The following is a 25311-nucleotide window of genomic DNA, read 5'->3' on the forward strand; positions in this document are numbered from 1 at the left end:
TCATGAAATTTCAGGTTGCACGTGAAAGGTAACACATTCCTTACTCACAATAATGCCACTGACAAGACGTGAGCCAGATCATATGAGCCGTAATTGAAGCGGCAGTTGAATGAGTGGCATCATCCAGCTTCACCACGTCCAAAAAAAAGTCAAGGAACCGGCGAATTTGAAGGTGATGTTGATTGTTGCATATGACCATGAAGGGGTTATCCTTGCACATAGTGTTCGACAAGGTGTTACAGTGAATGCAGACTATTACGTGTTACCTTCGTGACAATTTGCACCCTGCTTTTACGTGCAAAAGACCACATCTCCTGCAATCAGGACCCATCATTCTTCATGATAACGCAAGATGTCATACCGCACAAGTGGTGAAGAATGTACTGCAATAATGGGGTTGGGAGGTGTTGGGGCACCTTATTCTCCTGACATGAGTCCTTGCGACTTTGATATGTTTCCCACGATGAAGGAACCGCTGAGGGGGAAATGCCCCCATACATCCGTAGCATCATTTTAGGCACAGGGTAGTCTCTGCGCACACTGGCACGAACGGGAGCTATCAACGGCATCCAACGACAGCCAGAAGTTTGGAAACGTGTTTACACAGCAGCAGGAGATTACATTGAAGGATTGTAAATGATCCAGGTATGTATCTTCTTTCATCTCTCTTTCCCATACATGTTGCCACTACAAGAAAAATGGCACTCATATCTAAATATATTGTACAATTAGTGCAATATTGTGTCATTTAGTTATAATTTTTATGCATAGGATCATATCTCCCTTCTTTACTTTTATTTCAAGTAAATGCTTAAATATGCACATCCTCTTCCATTGCAAAAGCTTGGTTTGTCTGAAAATAGGAATTGTAGCTTTCCTGACGACATGATTCGAACAAGAATTCTCAGGGTATCAGCTAGGTTAAGTTGGGTGTTAGCGTCGAACGTCGAGCTGGCACCTATTTGATCATAGAGTATACTTTGTGTTCACTATTGTCCTGTAGAGAAAAAAAAAATGTCAAGAAAAGTAATTTTGAATCTCTGTTTTATCCTAATGCTTTTAAATCTTATTCACTTGATTCCTTTATTGCATATATACCAATACCTTCTTTCAATCAGTGTAAAATTCCTGCTGATATTTACAATGCACAAACAGAATTCTTCATAACATTATTATTCTTGGCATGCTAAATACTGCATCGCTTTTCTATTAAATGATTATTCATGATGGATGCAGTAAACGCGGTTTAAAATTACTTACGTGAAATTTTGAAATTTCATATTTCCACGTTGCACAATTTACTCGTTATATCCTATTAATTTTGAAGGCTCTCTGTCTTCATTCACTAAGGGTACGGCATCTGGAGCAGAGATGGTACCGCATCACCGCCATCTCTGCTCCAGATGCTGTACCCTTAGTGAATGACGACAGAGAGCCTTCGAAATTAATAGGATATAACCATTAATTTGTGCAACGTGGAACATACTTATATTTCAAATGCACGTATTCCTACAGTTCTACTGAAATTGTGCACAAACTGCACACTACTAGACAACCAAAATATCATATCTATCACTGGATGCAATTTAACATGTAATTTTAACATTAATGATAATCACATTTAAATGACAAATATGTTGTGTAGAACATTAGTAGTAATATATTTCCAGTAACCAATATTTGCAAAAACATACCTATATATCAAATAACAATAATAATGAAGACAAAGTCCCTGAATGGCCTACATAAAGAGTGTGGATTACGTTTTACTCAATACTATCACAACTTATTCATTAATTCACTACTTAAGAAACTTGAAACTATGTTGTAAACCCACCTTGCATCAGTTATCTTTCCTCCCTCCGCTGCTGCAGATATGGCTACATTCACTAACAGGGATTCAGATTGACTTAAAATTCTGTAAATGCTCCAATTCTTGTCTTGGTCAGAGGGCGAACACCACTTCAGATGGTCTTTTGCCGCAACGTAATTATCTTCATCAAACTGGCATAATGCTTTGATGTAATTTAAGCTGACGTTATTCTGAAACTGAAGCAGAGAATTGTAAATTGAATGGTACTGAATTGAAGCAAATAATAAAAATAATGGTCCAATGAGAATTACAAGGATACGACAAAAGTTTGAATTCATTTCTTATTGTACACAGTTGTAAATTTGATCATGAGGACTAAGGCAATATCGATATCATCCAAACCAATGGTATCAGTATCAGAAAGTATTCATTGGAATTTAATCTTTGATACTGGCAATACATTTCCAGTCCGGGTGTACCACAGGGTCCACAAGTATTCTGCATTTTCATGGAGTCTGAAATCATGAAAAATGCATACTTTTCACTTATGCAAAAACATTGTGTGGGGAAAAATGCATTTTATGATTAAATGGTTATCTTGTGTGAAGTTATGAATATTTTAAAGGAAAACTCTCGTAGATTGATACAGTACAATTTCAACGGAAAAACTATACATTAAAATTTAGATTCTTCTGAACTACTATAAACTCTTACCATTTTCAACTATCAGCATCAGTGGATATCGATCAAGACTATTGGCTGAGCTTAATTATTATAAAGTTTTTAGGTTTTCGTGAATTATTGATCAAACATGGTGTACAAGAAATCCAATGCTAATTAATTACTTCCATAATTCAACAGCCCTTTGAATATCATGGCCTGTTAGGTTTCATTGGATATTGGGTGGTCACAGCATCAACTTGCAATGCTGCTGTTATCTGGCTTTCTAGACTAGAGTCTGCTATTACTTCATTTCAAGTAACTCCCAATTGTCCTCACGAGGCTAGATCAACATAAAAATGTTTGGGTTCTCAGAAAGGATTGAACCTGGTACGCAATAGAATGCTAACTATTTGGCTAGCAGGAGTACTGGCAAGATAAAATGTATCATATTATATGGCCAGTAATACATTTTAATAATTTCTTCCTTTTTTATTGTCTATTCTTTCATCCAAAGTATCATAAAAATCAGAACGTTCCTTCATTTTGTGATGAGCTTATGTCAACCGCATTGCACATTAGTGTCACAATCTTGAATAGAATACTGGCGATATTCAGAAACTGCAGAATTGAAGCTTTACGATAATTAACATGATAGGGTTCCGTAAAAATGAAAAATCAATGCAAGTGTCACAAAATCATGGAATGACCCTGTACGGTTTCATGTTGGCTGTCCGAATTATTCTGTGCAAAATACGCTCTACATTTTTGGACAACAATTTTGGAAAAAAGTGCACATTATACATGAGTAAATAAGGTAATTCTTATTTTCAGAATGAATTTATAAAACCCTGAATTTGCACTCCAAGATTTCACATTTTCTATAAATTGTGCACTTAACCTTTTCAATGTTAATAAAATAATCTTACAATTATTTACAGGATGATGTGTTTATATATGTAAGCAGGGGCGCCGACTTGTCAAAATTATTGGGGGGGCTACTGATCAATGAAATAAATTAATGAATGACTCATTCTCCCCCTTTTTAAAGTTTTGTCCTCAGTGTTCGGAATCTCATAAAAGCTAGGGGTGTGCGGGATCCCGAAAAGTTGGGACCGGGATTGGGAAAAAAAAAAAATTCCCGTCCCGATCCCGACTTCGGGAAATGATTTCCCGACTTTTCGGGATCCCGAGCAGTCGGGAAATACCAAATGCTCATTTTAAAATATCGTTATTTCTCGACGTTTTCTGCATTGTCAATTTGTGGTTTTGTTTGTTGGTTTTTAATCCAGAAATCAATTAAAGTGAAAATGACGTGTAGAATTCGAGATTTTCAGAGCTTCGGAAAATTTCGAACATTTCCCATCCCGAAAATTTCCCGACTTTGTTGGGAAATTGAAAATTTTTCCCGTCCCGATCCCGTCCCACGCACCCCTAATAAAAGCCCATAATTCCTCAAAAATATATTTTTTTTAATTCACAGTTCGAATGCAGAATATTAATTGTCCACGGATGGATATGTCACAAGTTTTGTCAACCATAATAGCAAAATATTCCCGACTTTTAATATCTGCTACCACGGAGTGCAAAACAGATCTCCCTAATATATCAATGATCTCGTTCTGAATGTCATATGAGCGCCATTTGTAGCCCGAACGTCCCATCCACTCTCCTAGTTCATGCACATCATCTTTCGAAACACTTTTTAGTAAAAATGTTAACAATATTCTGTATATACTTAATATATAGTAATAAGTCATGTGTTTTGCTGTCTCTGGTCATAGCCTCCCCAAAGCTGATGGTTTCGCGGTCTCAGCCCCCCAAAGTTGATGGTCTAGAAAATTTTAAATGTGTATTTAAAGTTAAGTTCATGTGGCACAATTCAGAGTAAACTTTACAAGAGAAGCAAAATAATACATTAGATCCTCTTAAGCAAAATTATTGGGGGGGCTCTGCCCCCACATCTTTAATATTGGGGGGGCTGGAGCCCCCCCAAGACCCATGGAGTCGGCGCCTATGTATGTAAGTTCAACTAAAAAACATAATAAGGAAGTTTTATTATTTTTCTATGATTTAACATACAATGTTTAACAGCTGTTTTGCTGTTTACTGAAATCTTTCAAGCAAATTTGTCATTTCAATGATAAATGTATGGTTCAGACTCGAATCCTGGTTGACCACAGTTACCATGATCATAATATGAGTAGAGAGGAATGTGTTTGTAAAGAGCCAATCAATGCAAACACATTTCAAGAAAACTTATCAAGCATCTTTCAGATGCAACTCATTCAATCCATTGCCTTGTAAACAAAGGGTCCCAAGATTGATACCCGGTAGGCACAAGTGGTTCAGATCGCACATTAGGACTGTAGGTCCAGTCCTGATTAGCCTTCCTGTGAAGTGGACATCAGACCAAAACTCAAAACTCATGCAATCTATTTTTCAAAAACAAATTTAACAATTGGAAATCATACAGTACAAACCAACCAAAATAATCATGTTAAGCATAGAGGCATGATTGCTTTTTTAAGCAATTAAAATATAACTTACGTATTTCTGAGAGGTTCCGCCATTTTGGTTGTTCCACAGATCAGACTCTTTCTCCTTCCACTGCTGCAAATCCTGCCAATTGTTTAGTGCCTTGTAGCATTCAATCACCTGCATCAAAACGGAAAACAATGAAGCAACGAACAATTTGCATCATGAAAACAGAAACTGATGCTATGTAGAAGCAGGATTGCTTTAGTACAGGAAAACCTCGTTAATACGATATTGGTTAATACGAAGTACCCTTTAATCCGAAGTTCTTCCCATTCCCCAGCCGATAAGATAGGATTTATAATGTATTTCAGTACGGATAATTTTTAATACGAAGTTGTTTACAAGACCCTTCCACAAAACTGGTTTCGCTTAATTCGAAGTAGACACCTGCGTAAGTCGACAAGAGAAGATCGAATGTGGAGAGAGCTTTGACCTTATTTTAACTTGACCTTGTCTTAAGAGATGCTGGCAACTCGAGGGAAGCAGCCCGAAATGCCCGCTGGACATTGACATTCTTTGTCAATTTGCATAGCAGGTCAAGCTCTTTCCCCGCTGAATGCGCCACCTTGGAAATATTCACCAGTGCTAGATGAGAAATGCGAGATAAGATCGCACGAATGTTCCAAAATACAAGACGCGTGGCGCCTGGAAGTCTCACCCATCTGTCTAGCTCTGAGCTCGAGATACAGCAATTTCCCGTGAGCGAGCAACTTCTGGTAACCACTTTCATTAAAAGCGTGTTCTTTGTGCCCTGTAGAACTTCATAAAAAAAAGGGAAACTGTTACAGATAATCAAAGCAACATAAGCCAACTAAAGATCGTCAACCCGCTTAATGCGTTGTCATCTAGGTTTCCCGCAAAAGTTGACGTCGATTTTACGTATGTTGCAAGTCCAGTTTCCCGCTTCATACGTTTCCCAACTGTGCCGGTCATAAAATTTGCCAAAACAGTGTTTTGTTGTCGGAGTGACGTCTCCCTTTTTTCTATCAGCAAACCGGGGGGGGGGGGGGGGTTGCTAATTGTTTCAGCCATGATTTTCTTGCTTGTGTGCGCACACGGACTCACTCCTTTCCTTTGGCGTCTAAAAAAAGTAAACAGTTCTGAATACCTTCTTCAAAACGAACCGCATGATAAGTAAAATAAAAGTGACCCCCTTCCTTCTCCTACAACAGCTCATTATCCGCCACTGGTGTGCATGGTAATGCGATAATTGCAGAATTCAGGTCCCTCTTTCTTGTTTGAATGCAGCTGTCTGGATAGGAAATATTGCCCGTATTATTGTGTTGCATGGTAAAGGTAATGCAAGGATATTAATTTTATCACACTGCTGATAAAAGTTCGATCTTGGACAACTGCGTTATCTTTAAAATGCCGATGATTTCCCTTCTGCCACCTGCTGCTCTAACTTCCAGCGGGTCTCATTGTGTTTGTGCTGCAGCTGGCGCCAGTGTTTAGTCTAGCATCTGGAAAGCTCTCGCATGCCGATAACTGCAATGACTCATCCAGTGCCAAGGAATAAGCTTCATTGTTTTGAATCTCGCAAAGCCATATAATCCCCGCTTTTCTTCAGAACCATTAGCATGCTGCTGTTAAAAAAAAAAAAACTAAAAAAAAAACGCAATGCTCAATGTAGGAATACGAGAGGAAAAGTTTTGGCGGAGCGAGTGTTTGACCTCCAGAATACTCATGAAACCTACAATAAATTGTCGATTAATCTGAAAATACGCAACTTTCGTAAAGCTTGTTTTTACTTCATTTTATGCTGATGAGCTAAGCAGGACTAAATATACAGTTTAAAGTGGGATCCAAACCAGTGTGATTATCGAGTGGGGCACTGTTTAATGTGTCCTAGGATACACGTGCAAACAGATCGCAAGTTGTGTGTTTACTTTTTCAGAGTGGATTACAATGGAAGTTGAGGAAGAGTTTGAACTGATCCCTGCAAAGGGGGAGGGGGGGGGCGAATATGAAGTTAACTGAAGCAAAGAATACGTGATTTTTTTTTACGATTGTTTTAGACAGCCAAACGAGAACGAAATTTACAGCCCCGATTTTTTTGTTTTGTGCCAGGGAAAGGTTGTGTTCTCTCCCAAGAGAATCTCTTACCAGTTAATCCTGTAACGGACAATGTTTTATCTCCCGTCTCTTGCTTGCGCCCGTGTGACTACCGTCAAGATTCTTCTGAGTTTCACTTCTTGCATTAAAGGAGATTGTTTTCCTTTCTGTAGGTCTCCATGCAAACGAGTTTCTTATGAACTAAAATTGTAAGAATTTCGTGGAAGAGCAACGACTTTGCACAATTAAAAGAAAATACCGTTTTTTAAGAGACTTTTTGCCACAACATGCATCCCGTGCATAACCGGTTGTATAACTAGGCAGGATAAATGGTGTTAACAGTCTCCTTGGAATCTTTGTGTCGGAGTTAAGCTCCGTGTTCTCATTTTGTGTAACATTTTTTACACTTTCTTTAAAACGTACAATATTATTATATAGTACATATAAAGCTTATTTTCTGAGCTACCACCAAGTATAAAACATCCTTTGTGGGGGTAATTTATACTCTACTTTATTTACACCTGAAAACAGGTGCCATCTTGAAAAGTTTGGATAACTCGAAGTCGTTTAATACGAAGTTGACATTTTTTGGTCCCTTGAACTTCGTATTAACGAGGTTTTCCTGTATTTAAAACCAAATTTAACCTTTAGATGATGGAGCTTTTCGCATGTGGTACGCCTACAAGTGTGCGCTTTTCAAACTTGCCATGATGTACAAAAAATTGTAGCTTGAGAACTAATTGTCATAGAGGTATGAAATATTTTTTTTTCTTCCCGAAATGACAGGGCTTTAAGTGGAGGTGAAATTTATACATTATACCTACCAGGAGTCCCCCTTTGGAAATTGGCATTAACGAATGTTAAAGGAGTAAGAAAAAAATCGGAGAAAAGAAATATACAGGGTGATCCATTTGAGATGTCAGAAAAGTAAACCTTTATATACAAGAGGTTAATGCATGTATCTCTCAGCAGCTTGTTGTAATATAAGCAGAAAGGATGTAAGTTTCGAGTGAGTGGAGGTTTACAGACTTCAGCCACATGGCAGTGCTAATGTGCATGGTAACAAAGGTGATAGTTACGTCACAACAGCGCACACACTATATCGTACGGTATGCGAAATTTTCGAGTATTACATGCATACTACCGCAGCCACGCAGCTGAAGTCTGTAAACCTCCACTCCCTCGAAACTTACATCCTTTGTGCTTATATTACAACAAACTGCTCACAGATGCGTACATTAACCTCTTGTGTATAAAGGTTTACTTTCCTGACATCTCGAATGGATCACCCTGTATATATTCAGCACGCTCATGTGCACAAATCAATAGACCAAAGTGAATGAAAAATGTAGTTTGTAGCAGTGGTATATTTCTACAACCATGCAAAGTTCCATTGAAAATAGGCTGTGCTACCAGCTTTGGAATCAATTTTCAGAATTTTGTTTCCTGCGTCAGCACTATGGATGCTGGATGGACCAAATTTGGATAGAGGCATGACAAAAGAACACATGTACCACCCATCCCCAATTTGGGGGAAAAAAATGTAATTAGAAAGTCTTAATTTTCGGGAAATTTTTAAAATTGGCCATTTTCCCCTGGACTCCCTAATTGTTGCACATTGTTAGTGTTCTTTTGTTTTCATTATTACATGTAAAAGTGAAATATATAAGCAAAAGGCAGTGCTTGAGTAGTTATAGCCAATTTTATTACAAGATCCCATAATATACAGGAGGAAACAAGAGACTTTTCCAGGGTCCACTTGTTAATGAAAATAATAACAATGCATCAGGCTCTAAAGATCAACCATTAAAGTAAGAAGTGCTGAAGTGCATGCAACTAAAAATACATGACACAATTTTTCTTACCTGATCCTCCATGAATCCTAAAACGTAGTTGTCAACTTCAGATTTCAACTTCACGTCTGTCTCACTTTTCACTAGTCTGATAGGGCTAGAAGTTGTGCTATCCATATCTGTATGGACAGGTGAAACTCTAGGCGATGAGCATTCCTGAGTGAGAATTTTCTTGTAATCTTCTGCTGCTGACTCATACCTGTAATACAGAAAAATAAGCTAAAGAAGAAACAATGTTTCACGTATGTTGCAAGAGATACTATGCTTCTTTATAGGGATGTGCCAAACCTGATTACAGATGTATGAAAATCGGCAGAAATTGACATATTGGTATTGGTATCCGCATTGACAAAAGTCCGATACTTAAACCGGTACAGATAATACTAGTCTTACCTTCTAATAAGTTTTATATTTTCGTTTTGTAATATTTATTGAAAACTAAGTTATGATTCTTCATCATTTGTAGAGTTTTTGTAATGAAATTATTGCAAACTCTTATTCAGAGCATCAACCTACCTCAAAATCAGAAATAAAACAGTACACTGAACCAACTAGTCCATGTGACCAGGATCCGCTGTTGTATTGGAAATTCAAAAATTAGTATCCAAACCTGAAGCAAGTGGTGAGAAAATACTTGGGCATGTCTGCTGCATCAGTATTCAGTGAACGAGTGTTCAGTGTTACTGGACAGATTTGTGATAAGAGAAGAAGTAGGTTACTTCAAAAGTGCTTCCAAACCCGTGTTTCTAAAGTTGAATCTGCCAGCATTATATTTACAATGTCAAGAAAAGGAATTCATTTTGCATTTCAAAGAACTCCGTGTGTACTAATGTTAAATCTCTTGAGAATCTATGTTCATCTTAAAGGTTCACTTCGTGTGGATGCAAATGTACATTCGCATCTCTTGAGAATATATATGTATACACATATGAATAGAAATGTACATAGCAAATTTATTTTTGTCATGCTGCAAATAACATACCATTTCTGCTGAATAATCTTATGTATCGGAATCGGTTAAATATCAGCATCAGTATCGGTTCTAAAAATTATCGGTGAGTACATCGGCAGCGGTAAATTTTCAGCTTCGTCACATCCCTACATCTTTCTTTAACCTGCTTCTGCGGGCTAGCGCATCCAAGTGCTAAACTCATTATTTCATCAGTAATGGCCCCAGGTTAAAGGCCTTGCTGTGGACATAAATGTTCCTTCATCAAATTTCACCTGTGGCTTTCCTGCCCGTGTGCTACATTACTTGAACGCTGTTGGCCAAGCAATTGAGTCATCACATTCACTGCAGAGCATGCCAGAAAGGGGAAAATATTTAAAAAAATACAAAGACCACTGACCATATCGTGAGAGACATGGCAAACTTTGGCAATGTACTGTCTGTCATCTGTGACGGGAATGCAACAGAGTTTTGTCTCCTATCTACTACGATGATAATTCATCCTCACCATCGTGAACAGCATAAAGAAGAGCAATGCAAAATAAAAATATTAGGGATGGGACGATATGAAATTTTGGCCGATACCGATAAAGTACCGATATAAAATTTACCGATACCGATAACCGATATTCTACCGATCCAATATAAAATTAGAAATGGTCCTTGAAGTACATGAAAGGTTCATTGACCTTCTTAAAAAATGTGTGTTTCAAAGTGACTGCAGTGCAAGAAAAATTGAATATTTAGACATTTACTTTTTAAAAAAGTAGGGCATGGAGATTATCCATAAAAATTAAAACAAAATGGCAGAATTTTGCACTAAACTATCAGATATTTATTGATATATCGGATCGGTAAAATAATCGGTAATTTTACCGATAAACCGATACACCGATATGCCTATATCGGCAGATACTGATAGAGTACCGATTAATCGATCCCATCCCTAAAAAATATACAAATACTAAATGCAAATATATCAATAAGTGAAACATTACCTTCTGTGCTTTGTTATAGAACATGCTGTTTATGCTGATCAATAATAAAGAAATTGCATTTTTTCAGCACACGATGTTATTTTTGTATACAGTTTTAAAAGCAATTTGTGTAGTTTTAACATGCTACTACATAGGTAGAAATTTCAGCAAAAAATGCATACTTGAACAGGACTCGAATCATTGCTCTACCAACTGAAGTACAAAGTTGGCACCGGTTTCACCTGATTTTTTCACTATCGCTGTTTTACCTCTGTGAAATTGTCTGTCAGAGCGACCGCAATGAGATCTGTTGCTTTGAAACAAACACTGATGTAAAATTGTAAATCCTTGTTTCACAAAAGCGTAGCGTGAAATGTTCTGAAGAGAAAAGCTGGTTAAGAAAATGTGTGCTGCAAATCAGTGTATGTGGTAGGCCCACACCACACTTTACATACTGTCGTCTACAAGATGGTACATATTTAGAGGCACATAATTTTGGTAAATAAAAAAAAACAAAATTTCGGTACAAAAACAAAGTTGTTTTCGGGTTCAAAAGCGGTAAATAAGAGGGAGAATCAAACGAAAACTGCAAAAGTGCCATTAAAAATATTTTTTTCTTTCTAGGCGTTTAGAAATTTGCAGACCCAGTCCTTGACATCTTTCCCAGTTGGTAGTACGAAGCAGTGCCAGTAGGTGGGGTTGGATGTGAGTAACAGCTGATTCAAGATGGTGGCACCACTACGCAGTTGCACCAAGCAGGAACAGCATGAAGTTATTTGATTTTTATGGAGTGAAGGTGTGAAACCGGTTGATATTCATCGGAGAATGCAGACGAAGTATGGAGATGCCTGTCTGTTACAGCGCCAAGTCTACGATTGGTGCAAGAAATTCGCAGAAGGTACGACTTTATTGACTGATGCTCCTCATCTGGGTCAGGCTCAGTGAGTTGTGACAGAGGAGTCCATAGCCGCAGCAGATTGGCTTATTAAGGAAAACCGGCGTGTCACCCTGGCTGAAATGGCTTCCTTGCTGCATATGAGCTTTGGTTCAGTGCAACACATAGTGCATGACAAACTCTGCTACAGAAAAGTGTCCGCCAGATGGGTTCCTCGACAGCTGATGCAGGAACTGAAAGTCCGTCGGGTTGACACATGTCAAGAGCTGCTGAGGCATTAGGAAACAGGAGGATGAGGATTTTCTAGCTCACATTGTCACCGGGGATGAAAGTTGGGTGCACCATTTTCAACCGGAGACGAAACGTGCAAGCAAAGAATGGTGACATTCGTCTTCGCCGAAACCAAAGTAGTTTCACAGCCAGCCCTCTGCAAGGAAAGTCATGTTGACTTCATTCTGGGATAAGAAAGGTCCTATTCTGGAACACTACATGCTCCATGTACGACAGTGACTAGTGCCACCTACACAGACCTTCTCAAGAACCATTTGAGGCCAGCGATACGCACAATGCGAAGGGGATTGCTGAGTGCAGGTGTCTTGCTTCAACATGATAACGTCCATCCTCATTCTGCTCGTGCAACCATGAAAACCATCGATGACCTACGCTTCAAGTGCCTACCACATCTGCCATACTCACCACATTTGGCACCATCTGATTTCCACATCTTTGGTCCATTAAAGGAGCACCTTGGAGGGCAGAGGTTCAGGTCGAATGAAGACGTCCAATTGGCGGTGTACGAGTGGCTACACAGTCAACCGAAAGAATTTTTCTCACGCGGTATCGAAGCACTACCTATACGATGGCACAAGTGCATTGAACTGGAAGGGGACTATATAGAAAAATAATGTATAATCAAACATTATCCCTGCATTAAAATAGTGGAAAAAAATTAATTGAGGTTTTCATTTGATTCTCCCTTGTAAAATAAAATTTCTGTGTTATAGCGGCAAAAAATCGGATGAAAAGTGGTATATAAATAGACATTTTGGTTTCAAAATTGTGAATATAATCCTAAATTTGATTTAAAATCTACACTGATTACACAAAATTAACATTTCACTTCTAATAGCACATTTATGTAATTGTCAGAGTATGAAGTTAATTTCTGTGTAAAGTAGTCCATTTTTGCTTCTCCAATATTAACAGCAGAATTAATCAATTTTCCGTGAATTGCATAACTCACAGGATAATTCAGACCTCAGAAGGTGTCGCGTCGGTAAATAAACCCTAAATTTCATGTTGAAGAGTTTATTTCGCATTCTGCAGTTCATTTTGCATAATTTCGTGACAAAATATGGTAACAAAATGCACCTGACACCTTTACAAAACATAAAAAATTAACACTACAATGTGTTTTTTGACATTTTGATTTTTATGCTCCTATACATATTATATCTACCAGTGTCAGTAACCCCATATGCATGCAGGCAGGTATGAACAGAAATCTCGCAGTATGTCAAGGAACGTTTGGTAGTTCACACAAGAATCACAGCAGTGGAGGTGTTCATAAAAACTTGTTCCATTCAGGAGACACAGTGGGTTTTGTGACAGTCTGAAGACGATCATCCACCCATGCATACTGAACACAACATACTGAGGTCCATGTTTGGTGAATAAAAGATGCGGTTGATAATAATTAGACTTAAGCGAGTTACCAATTTTTCTGCAAAACTTATTTGTATAGGTTCTTGCAGAGGCCACTGAAATTAATAGAGCCTACACAAGTATGTTTAGCGGGAAAAAATAGTAATTCGCTTACATATAATTATATTGAGGTTGGTCAGACAATTGAAATCCTATAGTAATATGACCCAAATGTCTCCAGATTGGAACATGGCATACTGTTACTTCCGAGATCTCTGGACAAGTATCAAATGGTATTTAAATTCCAAATGATAATTTCTGATATATCAGAATCGGTATCAGCTCTTTTCTAAACTTCACCAATATACTGATGATGCCTATACAGGTTGAAACTGTTGAAGCTGTCTCATCCCTACTACTTCGCATGTAACTTCCTAAACATCTAGAGAGAGATTAACAGAACAAACCTTCCAGATGCCTGTTCAGCCACAGTTCTGATCCAGGTGAACTTTCGACCTGCTACTTCCTTGCACCAGGCATAGATCCCATACACTGCCTCTGGTTCTCGAAGCTTGCACAGTGCCCATACTACGTACATTACGGCCCGTTCAAATTCAGGACCCTGTAAAAACATAATTACAGACAGTTTAGTGAACTAGCTTGCAAAATACAAGACACACGTGTCTAAATAAACTTCAACTACAAGAAACGAAAAATCACAAAATATGGTACAAATATAATCATTTCGGAATCAAAACATAGAAGGCTAAAAACAGGATGCAGAAAACTGTAAAATTCAGTTCTATGTAATAACACTGTAGCATGGAGGCTAATATTTTTCTAAAAATGTCACAAATTTCAAAGACTGACAATAAAGAAAAGACAAATAAAATATAACAATTCTCAAAGAATACAAAACATCGTCATGCACAAAAAGAAATGATAGAGTGAAGTTACATGAGGTAGCAAAACTTTAAAAGAGAAGAGTTCAGATGTTATAAATGGATAGTGATAGTGGGATAGCTAATGAGTTAAAAATTACTACCATATGCAGATACACTTCCCCTGCAAAATAGAAAAACAATTGAAACTTATATTGCTCCATTTATGCAGAACATTGTCTTGTATTTTTGTGTTATTTGTATTCAACATTCTAAAATCAACTTTAATGTATTACAATGTAATTTACACACACACAGTCACTGAAATGAAAATATGATTACAGTAAACTCTTGATTCTATGACCTTAAGCAGTTCCTGGGAAAAGGGTCATTATTTCAAAGACATCCTTACTGCAATTTGGATTAATTCTGATCAACCCCCGACCTCCATATACAAAATTGTATTAAAATTGTACTTAGGCCATTTTTAAATGCTCCTTGTGGCACAATTACATGATATATTAATTAAATAATAATTTATTTAATAGGTCTTGTGCTTCATTCAAATGATACCCCACAAGTGCAGATAAGCCCAAAGATGACATCAAAAAACAAGAGCACAGGAACATAAAATCGTGCATCGATCGTTCTAATATAACAGCTGCACTTGTGAAAAATATACATTCTTCATAAATAAAGCTTTATTATTTTCACAGCTGAATGCTCCTATTTGCAATGATACTCCACTTACAGTTATGACCAATGACTACAAAAAAAGAGAGAAAATTGTCAATCACCAAATTAATCTCTCTCCGCAATTCTGTGGCAAAAATAAAAAAACTATGCATTTTGCATATTTTCCAGGATATTTGAACTCTACGAAAGTGTGTATCATGGCACTCCTCCAGACTTGTGAAGAGTATCGTTCATTACAGGTGACAACCGATACTTTCAGATATTGATACCACTTGTATCAGCCAATACTGACACATTGGTATTGTCTCAGCCCTACTATATACCATCATGCAATGCACAGAATAGAGTTTTACTCTTTACTAGGGATAGGGACCAATTAATCAGTACTTTATCGGTATCAGCCGATATAGGCATATCAGTGTATCGGTAAAATTACAGATTATTTTACCGATCTGATATATCAATAAATATCTGATAATTTACTTACGTGAAATTTAGAAGATTTCGTACTTCCGCGTTGCACAATTTAATGGTTCAATCCTATTAATTACGAAGATCCACTGTCTTCATTCACAAAGGGTACGGCGTTTGAAGCGGAGATGGTACCGCGTCACTACATTGTTTGTTCCCGGGCGGCGGTGGTTGCGATTTTTCCCGTTCGGCAGCACTGGCGCGCGCATCTTGGTTTGTGTCGTCTGCTTCCTGTTGTCCGGTGGCGTTGTCAGTTGGGGGTTGGGGGGCTGGGCAGTGTTGCTTGGTAATGCGCCGTTCCTGTTTCCCGCGTGGCTGGAGGGGGGTCGAGTATGTGCATAGCATCTTTTCTTTTTCAGGTCGGGGATCTTTCTGAGGACAGGGTGCCAAGTTGGGTGTGCTTGCCCATTGTCCAGGTTGAGTGCTGGTTTCTGCTGGATGATGGCATGGGTTTCTTTGATGGTGTTTTCTATTACAGAGCCGGTTGGGTGAAGTATGGATATGGAGGAGATGGTGTGGTTAGTGGAGTGGAGGTGTTGGGAGAGGCCTGATTTAGGTGTGTCGTTTTTGGCATCTTTTACATGTTCGTTAATCCGTTCTTGGACGGTGCGGATGGTTCTGCCAATGTAGGTGTTGTGGCATTGGCATGTGGTCTTATAGACACCGGGGGATGCAAGTTTGGGTAGGTAGTATCTCTTGAAGTTGGGAAGTGCCCTTCCGATTTGGGATATTGGTTTGTGTGCTACTCGGATGTTGAAGGGTTTGAGGGCCTTGGCATCTCCTCCATATCCATACTTCACCCAACCGGCTCTGTAATAGAAAACACCATCAAAGAAACCCATGCCATCATCCAGCAGAAACCAGCACTCAACCTGGACAATGGGCAAGCACACCCAACTTGGCACCCTGTCCTCAGAAAGATCCCCGACCTGAAAAAGAAAAGATGCTATGCACATACTCGACCCCCCTCCAGCCACGCGGGAAACAGGAACGGCGCATTACCAAGCAACACTGCCCAGCCCCCCAACCCCCAACTGACAACGCCACCGGACAACAGGAAGCAGACGACACAAACCAAGATGCGCGCGCCAGTGCTGCCGAACGGGAAAAATCGCAACCACCGCCGCCCGGGAACAAACAATGTAGTGACGCGGTACCATCTCCGCTTCAAACGCCGTACCCTTTGTGAATGAAGACAGTGGATCTTCGTAATTAATAGGATTGAACCATTAAATTGTGCAACGCGGAAGTACGAAATCTTCTAAATTTCACGTAAGTAATTTTAAACCGCGTTTACCGCAATCACCATGAAATCTGATAATTTAGTGCAAAATTCTGCCATTTTGTTGTAATTTTTATGAATAATCTCTATGCACTTTTTTCACTGCAGTCACCTTGAAACACACATTTATTAAGGTCAATGAACCTTTCAGGTTCTTCAAGGACCATTTATAATTTTATATCGGATCAGTACTTTACCGGTACTCTTTACCTTACCAGTCCTAACAATGAAAGAGTTACAGTTATTAAAAAAATGTTTCAAATCTGCACGAGGCCTTATTATTGTACTTATTGGAGTACTCACAACTTAATGAAATCATTAATAAATAGTGTTTTCACCTGTGTGTTTCCAGCATCAGCAAGGTCCTGAAGTAGATGATAGCCGTGTCTTACAGCAGTGGTGGCCTGGCCAGCGTGAATCGCAACAACAACTACAGCTGTACGAATACGAGTGAACCATTCAGCACATGTACTTTTGTTGGTATGGAAGAAACTGCGTATGGGCTGAAATGAGAAAAAAAAATCAATACATACTTCTACTGTGTTTCTTTATTAATTTGAATCTTTTATTTTAACACTTTAAGTTAATCATGGCATGCAAGATATGATCCACAGGCTATAATCTGCGGTACCTTGAACTCATAGTATAAATTCACAATTTTCCACTGAAATGAATTCATAAGAAAATTACTTTTGTAATCTATTAAAATTAATGTGTTAGCATCTCAACACCACATTCACTTGTAAATTTATTAGAGGAATTAAATCTGCAATTAACACAATAATAATTTGAAGATGAGGCATTCAGAATTTTGACTTAGTAGCCAAATGGTCCTATCTATTAGCAAGAGATCATATTCATTCATAATCGATTGGTGTAGGCCAATATAGGCATATACACAGTGCAGCAATTTGAAATCGAGACTGATTTTTTTTTCTCGGTAGGTGGCACCACTCTGCAAGCATTCTGTGGAGCAAACAAGTGAGGGGTGTCTCCCGAATAATCAATGCAGAGCTCGTTGATCTTGAGCGACATTGTTGAGTGTGGGCACGTGTTGTGAAAGTGCATCGTGATTTCAACGTGGAACAAAAACAAACACCATGTTTTGTGCACACTTGGGTAAAACTGCTACAGAAACATTTCACATGTTGCAGTAAGTGTATGGGGACAATTCTTTATCCCGTACGCGTGTATTTGAATGGCACCAGCGTTTCAGTGAAGGACGGGAGCTAACTGAAGATGACGAGCAACTAGATGGAGCAAGTACGGTGAGAACACTGAAATTGGTTGAGAAAGTGAGGACAATCATTACTGAAGATCAAAATTACAGACAGACTGTTACAGCTGTGTTTTATCTTGAGGTACTGAAACGTTTGTGCAAAGAATAACACACGTGAGGCTCGAGTATCGGGTTGATGCAGCTGGCATCTGCTTCATGACAATTCCACAAGTAACAAGGCTCTGATTGTGAAGGAATTTTTGACCCAAAAGGCAATGTGTATGTTGTCACACCTGGCCTATTCACTGGATCTGGCTGTGATTTTTTTTTTTCCTAAACTGAAAGCTGCACTGAAAGGTTCCTATTTGATGTGTACCAACCATCAAGAAGGCTACGACAATGATTTTAAACAGCATTACACAAAACATATTCCAGCAATCCTTCCAAGCACTGGTAAGCAGGGTGCAGCGATGTGTGGATGCAGGAGGGTCTACTTTAAATGATCCCAGCTGGTAAGTAACTTTCTGTGAACACTTGTTTATTTTTTACAGCACTAGTCCCGATTTCAAATTGCGCACTGTGTATGTGTGTACCATTTTATTGATGAAATTATCAATAATTTTGCCAATCTGATATAACTACAAATAGCCTATAATTTGGTGCAAAATTCTGTCACTTTCTAATTATTTTCATGAATCTAAACTATGGCTGAGCCAATACTACTTTCAACTGATAACATTAATCTTCTTAAAATATCTACCAATACGTGAAAAACTGTAATAATTCCAAGTGCTTCAGAATAATTATTAACTTTAAAACAAAAGTTTCACATTTGAACTATACCACAGCAATCTACCAGTGTTTGCTTTTAATTGTTCAAATTGTAAAATCCATTTTCCTTATAATGGTGTTTGCAAAAATAATGAAAATGATGGCTGCAAAAGTGTTGCATGGCATTTTTGCGTACTCCACAAGATAGGAAAAATTATCAGTCGATACCACTTATTAAATTTCTACCAATACTTTTTGATACTGATACTGATATATTGGCTCAGCCCTAATATAAATATATAGTCATTTTCAAAGGGAAAATCCATTGTAGTCACTTTTTTACCTATTTCAATGAAATACATTCATCCTATTTTTGCTTCGATTTCCTGCCACTTTTGGCTAATAGCGAAGATGAGGAATGATGTGATGAAACTGATGAAGGGACACTCGTGAAGAACACCGATGCTCAGGCTGGGATTCGAACCCGGGACCTGTGACATCATAGCATACATTGCTAAGCACTCGACCTTGGAGTTGGTTGGAGTTGTCACATGCTAACATACATTAACCCTTAGATGACCGAGCATGTTTTGCCGGTAAATGCCTTAAGGACTGAGGCATTTTCAGCAGGTATTTTAAATTTCTGCATGCTTTTACGTAAATTTTTATACCTCTGGAACTAAGAATGCTTGAGTTATAGATCGTTTTGTTCAGTAAACATTGGGCTATAAGAGTATGGCATAAAAACAGAATTTTTAGTTATCAGTTAGAAGAAGAAAAAATGATTTTTTTTTACCAAATTTGAAAATCGCGAGCCCCCCATTCGGCAGCGCCATGACGTAAATGTGTAAAATTGTACCTGCACATTGCCTGATATGTTTGGCATTATCGTACAAAAAATCACACAACCGACTAAACGCAGCTGTAACAATGAACTCACCCTTCCAAACGCCTTCCTGAAAAACAGCCGCCACCACCCTCCCCCCCCCCCCCATTTATCCTCCCTGGCCTGAACAAAGACATAGCTGAAGCCAAAAATAGCATAGCATAGCTTGGCTGAGGGGAGACGAAAACACTGATTCGACAAGCTGAGCCCTGCTTGGGAATGAACAAAGGTATTGCAAAATAATTTGTGCCTGCGACGTGATTCCTCTCAGCGACCTTGAACCCCCCCTCCCTCGCGTGCGACTTGGATGACAGCTCATTACCACTGACATGTGAAAAGGAAAGCAAAAAAAAAAAATATTTTTATGGGTTCATTTCCTTGCTAGAAGAGCCTATGGATATCGCAGAAATGAGAAAATAGCAAAAAAAAAAGAACAAGAACGTGATATTCGGGGGCTGACCCCCCTCCCCCACATAACCAAAATGATATTAAACCTTGCTCATTGTTCATCACGTACCTCTAGACTCATGCAGAACTCAAAACATGTATATCCAAACATAATCAGAGTCACAGGGTGTCCAAAAAGTCAGATACTACACACAAAAGCATCTTGTCACCTGTAGGTGACAAGTGGTCCTTGGCGTAAATACCAGCTGTCACGGTCCTCTAAGGGTTAATTATGGAGGTTCATGAACCATTTGTCCTCAAGTAACATTTTCAATTTTTATATTATATATGAAGAATATAGGCTATTGGTAAATGTCATTATCTACACTTTTTCAGTATCTGCACTTTATCAGTATCAACAAAAGTTTCTTACTAGTTTATCTCTTCTACACATGAATTGACGTGAATGGTTTACAAAGAAACACTAGTGAAATGTTTTTCAAAAAACAAAATAAATTTAATGACCTTTGGAGGTGACATCATGGCAGCTGCACACCCATCGGCTGCATTGTACGTGGCCTTTTCCAGCTGTTCGAGGAACTCCAGCAGCAGTCTCACACGCTGCTGATCCCACATTGCGTTGCTGGAGACTAGAGATTTGGCACCTGAACTGGCAAGATCGTGCATTGACCCAACAGATCTGCTCCTAACTACTTCGTCCACACTTGCACTGTGCATGTGTTGATTCAGCACCCGTGCAAGGTTCTTAATGGCTCCTGTAGTGACAAAGAAAGAAAATGTTAACTTAGGCTTTTCAACGTAAACTTACTGCCTCATTAATTTTAATATTTTCATGTTGGTATAGGCAAACCGCACTGTACTAGATAAATTAAGAATTGGTGACGATAATTAGTGGAAGGGAGTTTTGAATGTGACCACAATATCATTGAACCCTCTTTGAAATTGTTTAAGAAATGCATTTTATTTGCTAGCGCTACGCTGATATTCCCATGTTGAAACAAGAGGAATGGTGCACATATTTGTGCAAAATTAATGTACAGGGTGGTGCACAAAATTATCCACCATTTGTTTTTCTATTTTTTTTTCACATCTGAGATGAGGAATCACGGTGTGTGTCAACAGCAGTTGCTGTAGCTATTGAAAAATTCACGTGATGAAATGTGAAGTGTAATTCATGATGTTGCCACTAGACTAAACAAGATGGTGAAGAAAGGATGACTTAAGATGCAACAGCGATCAGCAACTCTGCTATTTTTTGCCGAAACAAAAAGCATTGTTGCGACTCATGAGGCGTTTTTGTGCACATTTCCATGCTCCGTGGGTTCCCTCTAGAAAAACGATCCACAAACCGCATGAAAAGTTTCAAATGGAAGGAACAGTATTGGAATCGAAGCGTGATCATCTCAAACCTGTGTTTTTCGTCTGAGAATATTGAAAATGTTTGAGTCGCTATGCAGATGAGTTCCGGCAAATCGGATAGAAAAGCAGCAATATAACTAGGAGTATCAAGGTGTTCCGTTCAACGGATGTTTAAAAATGATCTCCATATATATCCGTACAAGATTACCATGGTGCAAAAACTCACAAATGAAAGCAAACAGCAGAGAATGGCATTCGTTCATTGTGCTGAGGATAACAATGCAACACTGAACATTTGGTTTTCAGATGAGGCACACTTTCATTTGGATGGTGTGGAGAAGATTCTCCGATAAAAGCTGCAAGATTTAATGGAACTAAGAAGACTTATGGTTCAACCTTGCAGTGAAATTATGGAACTCATGTGTTTGCTTGACTGAGGTTACCAATAACAACGGTGGTCATTGCAGTAGTACAATTTCCCAAAGTGTACCTTTTTGTGATACATGTTTCATTGGAAGCTTCTTTATAACATAGTTTTTATCCAAGAACAAAATGGGGGATCTTTTGTGCTTCACCCTGTAAATTGTGCATTTTGCAGATGCTGCAACAAAACATGAATTCTGGAAAGTACCAGTGGTAGCACTGATTAAATTCAATACTTTCTGATACTGACACAGGTCCTGAACCTAATCCCTGGTAATGTTGGAAAATACTGTTCGATACTCACCTTCAATGCTAGTAAATGTCTCCTGAGGTTTTCCTAATGGCGTTCTTAGCTTGTACATAACACACAGCTGAGCAGCTTCCCAGGTAGACCAGAAGAGGAGGACGGAGTTATTATTTCTTGCCAAATCGTAGAAGGTGGAGCAGTTGTCATCCTGGATCGTTCTTGGCAAGGGCCAACACATGCAGAACATATCCTCCAGCCAGCTTGAATCACTGGGAATTAGATGAAATTTGCATATAGTGTACACAAACATTTCAGAAGGAAGAACAGGGGGAAGGGGGGTTGTACAGGGGGTCTGGGAACTATAGAACCAATGGTACAAAACTGATATGATTACTTTTATATGCATCACACCAGATGTTGAAATTCCTTTGCACAACTATATGTGCTTTGGATTTACAGTGAAAGCCTGAGTTTACATTTTTACACATTACACATTCACATTCTTCATAGTTCCAACACAGTGTGTTTTAAAATTTTCCCAATTTCACATTTTCCCACATTATAATTGAAGGGGTTGGGTCTGGTAAATGACATATTGGTCATTTTGAGTTTATTAAGAAAATCGTTTCCTGGTTCATGGCACGGTGTTATCTGCACGGGGAATTTTACCTGTACCTTTTAGCTTACCATGTTGTTTCATAGGCGTTCAACGAGTCCAATGCAAATCGCATGACATGGCAATTATATGCAGAAATTTAAGGAAGGCTCTTTTCACTTTGCAACTCGATAATGACCAAAATGTCACTTACCATGTTTTACTCCCGTGCCCTTCAATTATTTTCGCCTTGGTCTCCTAAAAATTAAAAATCGAGGATCCATCAAGTTCCACAAATTACATTATAGAAGATCAGGGGTGCAACTAGTCAAGTGGAAAAAATTACTGCTCCAACTGATCAAAATAACAAGAAACTTACTAAATACTGACAAATTACCGACCTGTTTATTTACGCCATATCAATAAATTGTCATCCTAAGAGTAAAAGTGGGTTTTCATTTTTTAAACATTAATACCTGGCCTCCACCATTCACATTTTTTATTGGCGATAAGATAATGTCATTATTATACAAAATTGTGTAAACAATCTGTAATGCCCTGGACATTACACTATGGTTTTTTTGTTTTTTAGTTGAAATGTTGTTTGTTCACTTTCTAATTTGGCAAATGTTTGTGACGTCATGGACTGTTAGTGTCAGATGGCCAGATAAACTACTCTTGATGTACCAGGACCTGGCAACATTTGACAAACGGAGAGATTTATCAACAAGAAAAAATGACGATAGCAACAGGTTAATAGTGGCAGAAAAATGTTGAAATAATTGTAATATGTGGTTTAAAGCTTGATTGTGGTAAGTGTGTGTTCAAAAATATACCTCACATTTAGGTGAATAGTAAGTTTTCATTTTCACGCCTTGTGATCGCAGGAGTCTTTTGTCACGACATGAGGAGCAAAGGGAAAGATTCCACATTAGACTGAAAGGTACGTAACAAACCCTTTAAAAAAATAGTGTGTAGCTGATATTGAAATGCAAAACATACATTGCTTCTTTTAAGTTTGTGAATGTTTACCTTACTGAAAACATAATATTTTTCACAATGTCGCCAGCCTGATATGGTGTAGGAAGCAGTGACAGGGCACTCAGTATTGTCCTTCAATTTTAACCTCTTATAACACAACTTACATTACATGTTTTCAACTTTGACTATTCTTGCCTAACTCATGAAAAGACCACATGATATGGCAATGGCGAAAATAACTGAAAGAAATAAGAACATACCTAAACTGGACTTCAGTTAGCCTGTACTTTCTTTAACAACCATCTCATAACTATCAGACTGCTTACAAAAAAGTCAGCAATTGGAATTCCTTACCTGTGGTGGATTCCTTGCAGAAGGTATCCCATGAATTTCCTAAACTGCTGTGGCTGGATCTCGCCATATGTGTTCCTAACCATGTGGATTCTTTGAGTTGACCAAACAGAATCTAAGTTATACGCTACTTCTTCAGTTTTGGGTTTCTTCTGGAAAAGAAAATGAAAAAAGGACACTCTTAGGCAGTTCTGAAAATGAGGTGCCAGGAAACCACCTACTAGCAATTGTGCATACTATAAGAAGCTGAGCCGGCTCCCGTGGCAGAGTGGTTAGCACATCACGCTACAATGCCAGGGGTCCCGCGTTCGAATACTGGCCCGGGCATGAATATTTGTGAGTTTTCATTCATCAATTTCATCATATCATCATTCATCACAATCTTCGCAAATTAGCCAAAAGTGGCACAAAAAGCGAAGTAAAATTAAGCACATCAATCAATCTATAAGAAGCTGAGCATCACCGTATTCAAAACATTGCTAAATCATGTGAGGAAGGGGGGAAATGGGGGATTTGGGAACAAAGAGTAAGAAATTGTTACTTATTCTATGGAAAATAATTTGTGAACTTACGCTGTACTGCAATTTGAACTTAGAATCTTCAAAATTTCGTTAATGCAACTTTAAAAAATGGCAATATTACAGCAAAAGATCACAGTTCCCGGGCTGAAACTTTTAGTCGCCATGGCGACCGGGATTTTTCGAGCCCTGCTCTTAGGTAACTGTCACTTATTTGATAAGAGCATGGTTCTCCAATTAACAATTGGTCTTCAGTTTTAAGGTGCCATATATCTGAAGATTACATACAATACAATTATTTTAATATTATGGGAAGTGAATCACTCAATACTAGGTCTCAGCCGATACTGATGCTGAAGTATGGCCGATACCAGTGGCATCGGTAGCAGAAAATATTGTTTGCATTTTATTTACACATACTACCAAATACTTTTCTGGTATTTTGATCATTCATCCACAAAAATGCTTCACTTACACTTTCACATAGTCTAATTATCCTAGAAGTTAGGAAAAATTTAAATTTTCATCGATTTTGTACTAATATTATGTTATGGGCTGAACCAATACCAATATTCTTATAGATTCCCCCCAATAACGATACTTGAAAATTGTAACAATTAATAGTTGTTCAAAATATTGCTTACTATTAGGGATGGGCTGATATGAAATTTCGGCCAATACCGATATTAAATTTACAGATACCGATAACCAATATTCTACCGATCCGATATAAAATTAGAAGTGGTCCTTGAAGAACCTGAAAGGTTCATTGACGACCTCATTTAATAAATTGTTTCAATGTTACTGCAGTGCAAGAGAAGTTGCATATTTAGACA

At 38.3% G+C, this 25311-nt stretch overlaps 1 protein-coding gene across 5 annotated transcripts in view; it reads right to left on the reverse strand.

Moving 5' to 3' along the window:
* Nucleotides 1–25311, reverse strand: part of nonC (serine/threonine-protein kinase Smg1) — a 352394-nt gene that overhangs the window by 249078 nt on the left and 78005 nt on the right. For all 5 annotated transcript variants that reach the window (XM_083136748.1, XM_083136746.1, XM_083136747.1 and 2 more), the window contains exons 17-24: nucleotides 23961–24109; nucleotides 22088–22299; nucleotides 20506–20756; nucleotides 17056–17220; nucleotides 13855–14009; nucleotides 8935–9121; nucleotides 5024–5131; nucleotides 1838–2049 (exon numbers count right to left, since the gene is read on the reverse strand). In XM_083136748.1, the coding sequence (XP_082992874.1) occupies nucleotides 1838–2049; nucleotides 5024–5131; nucleotides 8935–9121; nucleotides 13855–14009; nucleotides 17056–17220; nucleotides 20506–20756; nucleotides 22088–22299; nucleotides 23961–24109 (1439 nt within the window). The remainder of the gene's footprint in view (nucleotides 1–1837; nucleotides 2050–5023; nucleotides 5132–8934; nucleotides 9122–13854; nucleotides 14010–17055; nucleotides 17221–20505; nucleotides 20757–22087; nucleotides 22300–23960; nucleotides 24110–25311) is intronic.

Source organism: Lepisma saccharinum, chromosome 15 (genome assembly GCF_977018435.1).
Source record: "Lepisma saccharinum chromosome 15, izLepSacc3.1, whole genome shotgun sequence".
NCBI lineage: Eukaryota > Metazoa > Arthropoda > Insecta > Zygentoma > Lepismatidae > Lepisma > Lepisma saccharinum.